We start from the raw sequence: 8,282 nt of genomic DNA, 5'->3' as shown, positions 1-8,282 counted from the left end.
AAGTAGTGTTTCTGTGAACTAGTGCAGGTTTAACAACAACTTTTCTCCAGAAGTCCTTCCTCCTTCTCTGGTTCCACAGCGCCACCTACAGGTCTGGATGTAATCAAACTCCTCATAACACCCTCTGAGTCACTGCAGCCCAGTGATTTTAATCCTTGCAGCTCCTGCAGACAAACAGGGGGAAGCTGGTGGAAAACTTTGTCATTTAATGTAGTTTCCCACCATGTGTGCTGTTTTACCAAATTGCCCCTGAGACAACAACAAATTGAGTTTCGACCACAGCAGGAAACGGGCTTAAAGAGATGGAATTTTAACAGTTTCTTGGGGGAAATGCAGCGAAGACAGCAGGACACAACTGGATGTTTTTCACTGTAATGAAGCCTTTGCAGTGTTGTTAACGTCAGCACTCCTGATGTGGCAATCTAATGGGATCACAAACACAAAGAGAAGCAGAACTTTGTAAAGTGTTTATGAGCTATTAGGGTTATTACAAGGGTGACGAACAATCCTCCTTACTTCAGTTAGGACTGCAACTAATCATTTAATGCTGTGACAGATGAGCTGTAAATTTCTGTCAGAAAATTGATGAAATATTAGCATCATAATTTCTCAGAGCCCAACAGCAGACACTCAAATGTTTAGTTTTGTCCGACTAAATCCAAAGGTATTTACTATACAGATACTTAAAGAAGCAATGACAACCGCAAGACGTTAACGGGAGCTGAGGTTTGTTGTTTTCGAAGTTTGGAATAGTTGTTCTGAGTTTATTTAATGCCTGCAGCATCAGCACCACCTATCTATCTATCTATCTATCTATCTATCTATCTATCTATCTATCTATCTATCTATCTATCTATCTATCTATCTATCTGTCTGTCTGTCTGTCTGTCTGTCTAATTTGTTTTTCTCTCTTCCAAATTCTAAAATAATTATGGTTAATAGTTAAAAATTTCTTCCATGTAACTGTTCAGCCACGAGAGAGAGAGAGAGAGAGAGAGAGAGAGAGAGAGAGAGAGCGACGGAAAGAAAAAAGGAAAATATGGCGTCACATGACCGCCTCCGTTATTTCCTGCAGCAGCAGCCTGTCCGCGGCTCTGCCTGCCTGCGACAGCACAGCAGCGGTGTGGTCGCTCCGAGCGCACGGTAACGGACAGAAAAGCACTCCGCACGTACCGAAGGCCTCCGAACCGCCCCGAACCCTGTTGCAGCCACCGCTCCGACGGATATAAACACACACGCATATTTCTTTTCTCACTGAAGTCGCTGTTTTCCTTTCTTAAATTTGATAGCCTTGCTTTAAAAACAAAAACAAAAAGAAGATAAAAAGAAGAAGAAAATAGTCCTCGTAATGGCGACAGCTGCGGTGTCTGCCCCTGCTGGCTGCGGCCCCAGCCCCGGGCCGGGAACCGAGCTGGTCCGCGGGCAGGCCTTCGACGTCGGCCCTCGGTACAGCAACCTCTCCTACATCGGGGAGGGCGCCTACGGGATGGTGTGGTGAGTTTTAACCCCAGCTTCTCTTCACTTACCCGGCGTTTTACACCTTGTTTGGAGCTTTTGGGGTTTTTTTTAGTGAAGCTAACTCGCATCTTTTCCGTTACAAACTAAAGTCATGTTTTAGCTAGCAAGCAACAGTGTCCATCCGATGGCAGTTAAATGGGGGGGAAAGAAGCGTCCGTTAGCCGTGAAAATGGCTCAAATCACGGTTAGTAGTGACTGTTATTCACCTGAAAATCTATTTTGTGGAGCTGGTTTTAGCTGCTGTTGATGTTGAAGAGGATTATACCTAAAATATCAGATTTTTTTATTCAGATATGTTACATAGAGTCATTAAAATAACCAAATCTGACCCGTTTTCAGTAATACCTTTATGACATGGGTGTGTACAATCCTCCACTTCAAAATAAGTACTAATTTACGGCAATTTAATCAAATTTATACTGTCTTTTCATCTCCCAAACTATAATTTACCTTTAAATGTTATACCAGTGGTTGTACTTCATTTCAAAGTCTATTTTGTGAAGCTACCCTTAGCTTCTGTCAGTGATGAGCAGGATTCTGCTCCAAATATCAGATTTTTTGATTCAAATATGTTACATAGAGCCATTAAAATGACCAAATCTGGTCAGTTTTTAGTAATACTTTAATGACAAGGGTGTGACCATTCCTCCACTTTAAATTTCCAGCAATTAAATCAACGTTATAGTGTGTCTTTTCATCTCCTAAACTAGTTGCATATTGAATTCTAACAGTGCTGGATGTTTGTTTTCTTTATCATCACCATAAAAATGTCATGTCTTCTCTTTCGTGATAGCTGTATATTTAGGTTTTGTTAGTAATTTTACAATAATACGTCTGAAACATGCATCCTTGGCTGATTATACACAGTGTATATGAAGGAATTTATAGTAAAAAGAGTATCAGTAAAACTTAATTTGTGTTACAAACAATAACTGAGTTCTTGTCATGTTTTAACTATTGAGCAATAGTGTCCAATTAATGTTGGTTTGACTTCTTCTAGCAGTAGGAGTACCATAAATCACGGTTAGAAATCATTTGACTTTACCACAAGGTGTATTTTGTGTGGCTGCCTTTAGCTTCTATTAATTTGTACACAAAATAACCATTTTTATTATTCAAATATGTCACACTGAGTCTTTAACATGACCAAATCTGATTGTTTTTCAGTAATACCCTCATGACATGGGTGTGTGCAGTCCTTCACTGTACATTTACACCAATATAATCAACTTTATAGCATTTTTTTCCTCTGTGTCGTTAGCTGTACTTCACCATTAAAGGTGTAGGTTTTATAGTAAAATTACACAACAGCATGTCATTGTTTTTCCCTCTCCATAAAATTTCCATGTGTTTCCATTCACTGTGGCAGCAGTGTTTGGTAGTCATATTTGCATAATATGTCTATTAATGTATTGTGGGAGTATCTCAAGAGAATATGAAAGAGCCACTCTGGAAGCAATAATGTTCTATCAGTGTTGTAATACAGCATTATAACTCAAGTTATGTCACAAAAAGCAACTAAATGCATGTCATCTTTTAGCTAGCAAGTGGCACAAACACCTCTGTTAGCAGGGAATACAGTTAAATCACCGCTAGAAGTCATTATACTTCACCTGAAAGAAGTTACGTTGTCTTTTCTCAGTGTGAGCAGGAATATACATCATTTTTATTCAGATATGCTTGATAGCAAATGAGCTAATTTTTCATGACATGGGTGTGTACAGTCCTCCACTTGAAATTGATAGTGATTTATTCGTCTTTATTGTGTCTTTTTATCTCCCAAACTGCAGTTTACAGTTAATTGTGCAGGTTTTATACCGATCTAACAGTGTTACATGTTATTTTTTCTTCATTTTGTCATCATCATAAAATTTCCATGTCTTCTCATTCCTGGTAGCAGCACACTATGTTTAGGTTTTGTCAGGGATATTTGCATAATACGTCTGAAAATGTATTGTGGGAGTATCTCAAGGGGGTTTTCCTTGGCTGGTTATGTGCAGTGTATATACAGGAATTTATGGGAAAGCAGCAATAATATTCTGCCAGTGTTGTAGTAGAGCATAAACGGATCATAACTCAATGCTTGTGCTGTTTTGTGTGTAGTATACACATTTTTTTTATCCCTTTTCACTACGAGTTTGTTATCTTTGTAGCATATACTGTTATAATTGACCTCAAATATGACAATGTTGGTTTCATTTGACTCTCCTCTTGCAAGAACACTACGTTTCTTTTTAGTTTCTTAAGCCGCTGGTAGTGTAGTTGACCCTAAATGTGCACACTGTACTGTATTACATAATACAGTATATTGTCCTTGTGTCAAACAGCAGCAGAGTAGTTCTTTTGTCTTCTGTGGCGAGAGGAGTTGGGTTTTTTGAGAACACACAGTCAGCCTGCAGTGCCGAGACACAGCAGGCAGTTTAGTGTGTTTTTGTGTTCAAACTGGAAAACCCACCGAAACCACACAGTTGTTGCTTTTATCGTCGTCCCCCTAGCAAAAAAGTGACTCGTACATGCTGCATCTCAGGGCAAAGCAGACCAGATGAAGTACAGTTTGCTGTTAAAGGGTGTTCAGCTGGAAAGAGTTGTATGTCAGACTACAACAAAACTTCAAGTGTTGAAACCTGTGAAGGCACGGCTCGCTGCTAGCTGGGTTACATAACCGCAGTTCAAATAAGAAACTATTTCACCATGCTAAAGCAATTATTTTACCATTATTAGATCCCATTGTGACATTTGAGTAATCATTTAAACCATTCAATAATCCATAAAAATTAATTATTTCCTGTCTTTAGATCCTTAAATATTAGTCTAATATTAGTATTTTTCTCTTTCATATCACTGAGAGCAATATTTTTGGAGTTTTTTGGATGTTAGCCTGTGGAAATAGATGATATAAATGTGAAATGTGCTACTGTGAGCTGCAGTAATGGTATTTTATTTGCATTAATGTATTATATGAATGCATTTATATCTTTTACAACTGGGGATATGATTGGTGAAAATTAGCTGTTTCGTTAACAGTGGCGTTTTTACATTGATGTCTACCCGCTAAAACTGCACCAATTAATCTATTAATTGTCAACTATTGCACTATTTGTACAACCATGCTACTCAGTCAGTTTTTAGCACTCTGTCGAGAAATAAAATCCAAATTCTCTTATTCTAACAGATTAAAATTGAATGTTTACAACGTCCCTCGCTCCTCTGTGAACTGAATATCTTTGGGTTGTGGACAGAACAAGACATTTGAGGATAATATTTTGGGCTTGATCGAAATTTTCCGTAATTGTCTGACATTTTAAAGACCAAATATCTAATCGATTAATTTGTCAGCAGTGAAAATAACCATGCTGCTACCCAACAAAAGCAGACAAATTAGCAAACTAGAGCTGAAACTACTAATCAAAGCTGCACAACTTCTGTTTGTTCCATCATTGTGGATATTTGCTTCTTTTTAGAGTTTGGTGTTCATATTGTTTGTCAACCGCCCAAAGAAACATGTGAAGATGTTGTGGGAAATTGTTTCGGACACTTTTCACCAATTTCTGACATTTTTTCAAGAGCTTAAATGGGATATAAATCGATAATGGAAATGGTTATTAGTTACACGATTATAAAAGTACACTTGCACCAAATCCTGTTTGTTTTCCCCGTGGTTACCACTGCTTAGTTTGGTTTTTTCGCCATGTTTGATCACAATTACTTTGCTCCAAGCCCTCCTTGGGAAAACAGTCCAGACTGGCCACCCATGAAGCTCGATTTTAGCGGACACCTCAGGAATGAACACAGCTGTTTAAGTTTTAGCTAAACATGCTACCATAAGCAGAATTCGGCTGAGACGTCTTCTAACACCACCTGAAAACAACACGCCGAGCATGTTGTTCTCTCAGCCGGCAGCTAAAGTCGACACGTTTAGAAGTGGTTTCTCTTGGGAGTTTTTGCTTCTAGATATGGATCTCTTATCTGCGGCCTTCCTGCACTTCACCTTTTACAGATCACCTGCCAGTCAAGCTGCGTGGGCGACGCCATGACGCCGTTTTTCTTGAACTTTCCCTGAGTTGAGTTTCAGTTTCTGTCAGCTTCAGGTTACCTCTTTGCTCAACCTAATCACCGGTGCTCCTGCCAACTGTGTTTCCTCCTTCTGATGCTGCTTCCAGTAATGCATCTGTTTCTTTACCCCACAAATAAAGCTAATATTTCACTTTTTGCTCCAAGATGAGATGTTTTTTTTTGGTCTTTCCATCTCAGTGTTGGCAAAATGATGGGCAGTTGGTGCAGTCTGGAGCCAGCAGCATTAGCATTAAAGATTGGATCAGTTTGATTACTCATTTTAAGGGCAGTTTCTTTCTTTCTTTTTTTTTTTCAAAAAGCAAGTTGTGACCAGTTTCTTTCAGCTCTGGAATGTTTTAATCCATTTGTGGGATGCATCAGGGCTGGTGTGAGTGGTGTCGGGTCACTTTAAAAACGTGAGGCAATGTGTTTTTAAATGTGTGTCTTATAAAACAGTGATTAGGTTTGAATCTGTAGTTTAGAAATAGTGTTTTTAAAGATGTCACAAAATACAGGAAGGGGTACAGACAGTAGCGCTACATGTAAAGCCTTTCATTATCAGTTAATCAGAGTATTTTCTTAATTACTTTTAATAGTTGTTTGGTCTATAAATTAGCTTAAAATGGTGAGAAATGTAGATTGTTTTCACAACCCAACATGACTATATCCACAATGCAAAGATAATCAATCATAGAGGCATAAAGAAACCAAAAAATATTCACATTTAAGAAGCTAGAATCTGAATTTAGACATTTTTCTAAAAAATGAATTAGTTTTTGGTCTATAAAATGTAGAAAATGATTTTAATAAATAGTTTCGTTGTCTTGTTTTGTCCATAACACAAAGATATTGTGTTTACTGTCATAGAGGGAATAAAGAAAGCAGAAAATACTCACATTTACGGAGCTAGAATCAGACTTTAGGCTCTTTTTTCTAAAAAAAAAAAAAACAAACCAAAAAAAACTGCTCAAATCTATTATCAAATTAGTAGACAATTAACTGATTAATCACACATCCATTATGCTTGACTACAGAGGCTGGAGTTGCATTTGTTTTAAGTCACAGTGATGCCAAAATCTTTAATAAACCTGCATCCCCATTTAATGTCACTCTCTCTTCTTTTACAAGCTTAAGTGGTGTGTTTTAGTATATCATTTGAAAGAGAAATGATTTGTTTCCTTTGAGATTCAGATTGTTTCAGAGCATTTCTTCACATCTTCAGTGACATCTTATATCATCGGTAAAAGCTGTAAAACAGTCCAGTGTTGTTGTTTTTTTGTTGTTTCTTTGAGTTTTACTGAGATCTTGCTGGTGTGAAAGCTCAGCTGTTGTGCTGTTTCTGTATTTTTATCGTGCTCCGAGGCAGTTGGAGTGAGTGATGTGTCAGCCTCGGCCTCCCTGCACTCGTCTTGCTGCGTTCCTTTCGAGACCTGCGGTTTTTCAGTCAGTTGGTCATGTGGCTTTGATGTGCAGCAGCCAGAGAAAGTGGTGCAGAGTGTACTTCACAGGCATCCCTCGGTTTTGCATCTAAAATGTTTTTTTTTTAAAAATCCCCCTCGGTAAGTTGTTCTTTGTGAGGCTGCGCTGCTATATATACCGGTGTTACCGTCTTGTGAACTGCTTCCCTTGGGCTGCATTCAGCAAAGCACTGTGAGTCAGGAAAAGCTGGCTGCTCTCTCATATTTTGTTATATACATTTTCTCCATGAGCACATGTTTCACACATAGAGGGCTTCTTTAGCAAAATAAGTAAAGGTCACAAATGCATAGTAAGACAAAGTGATATGAAAGCGATAATGAAATAAAAATTCATAGTAAAATATGTAGATATAGTAGGATTATGTTTCTGCAGAGATGCACATACACGTCTCTATAGATCTGCAGGTTATGGTAGAAAAAAATGTTCATTAGCTATTTCATTTTCCTATTAAGAGACTGAAAACAGCATATAAAAATGTAATATTACTCACCACTTTGGCTCCCTACAGCTAAATTTACACAACTGACTGAAATATTCACACTGATAATGCTCCGCTCATAGAAAACAACCTGTTTTACCTGCACTAAATCTGACATAAGAACACTATATTTCACGCTTTTCAAAGTCATTCTTGGTCATTCTGAGTTGCTGCTCTGTGTTAACTGAAAGAAGACTAGAGGCTTCTCTGTGCACAGCTGGTTAGCTAACATCTACATTAGCCTGCATGTGAGGCGTTTATGCAACATAATTTCTTGTAGTGCCTATCGATTAGCAGATATTCAGCAAATTTAATGATTTGAGTACAGTTTTATTTATATTTTGCTCCTTGGGGATGCATTGAATTCAATTGAGGATTGTTTTGCTGCAGAAATTTGTGCGTTTCCAGGAATGTAGCAGAACAGGAAATTAAAAAACAGAGTTTGTTCCTCCGGTCGCTGAGTCAGTGGAGGTTGCTGGGTTAGTGTCTGTGGATCTCACCCTTCTTCATCTATCCTCCCTGTGGTCTCCTGACATCTTCATGATTGATCCTGTTGGGATTCTGTTGTATCTGGTGTTTGTGGAGGGTCTTAGATTTGTAACTGGTTTCAAAGGTGTGAATTAAAGAGCACAAATAAATAAAATGCACCTTTTCTCTTAGAACACTGTCTATGCCTCACTTTTTGTCGGTCCTGTGTTTGTTTTATGTTTCACTTGGGTGTGCACAGCCCTCAATGGCATAATGTAGGAAACAG

General features: G+C 38.3%; 1 protein-coding gene across 1 annotated transcript in view; it reads left to right on the top strand.

Annotated features, from left to right (window-relative positions):
- The first annotated feature begins 1,056 nt into the window (after nt 1–1,056).
- mapk1 (mitogen-activated protein kinase 1) overlaps nt 1,057–8,282 on the top strand; it is a 52,201-nt gene continuing 44,975 nt past the window's right edge. Inside the window, exon 1 of the mRNA XM_022202590.2 lies at nt 1,057–1,494. Coding sequence (XP_022058282.1) covers nt 1,349–1,494 — 146 coding nt within the window. The 5' untranslated portion in view covers nt 1,057–1,348. The remainder of the gene's footprint in view (nt 1,495–8,282) is intronic.

This window comes from Acanthochromis polyacanthus, chromosome 7 (genome assembly GCF_021347895.1).
Source record: "Acanthochromis polyacanthus isolate Apoly-LR-REF ecotype Palm Island chromosome 7, KAUST_Apoly_ChrSc, whole genome shotgun sequence".
Lineage (NCBI taxonomy): Eukaryota > Metazoa > Chordata > Actinopteri > Pomacentridae > Acanthochromis > Acanthochromis polyacanthus.
This window is presented reverse-complemented; position numbering and strand designations above follow the sequence as displayed.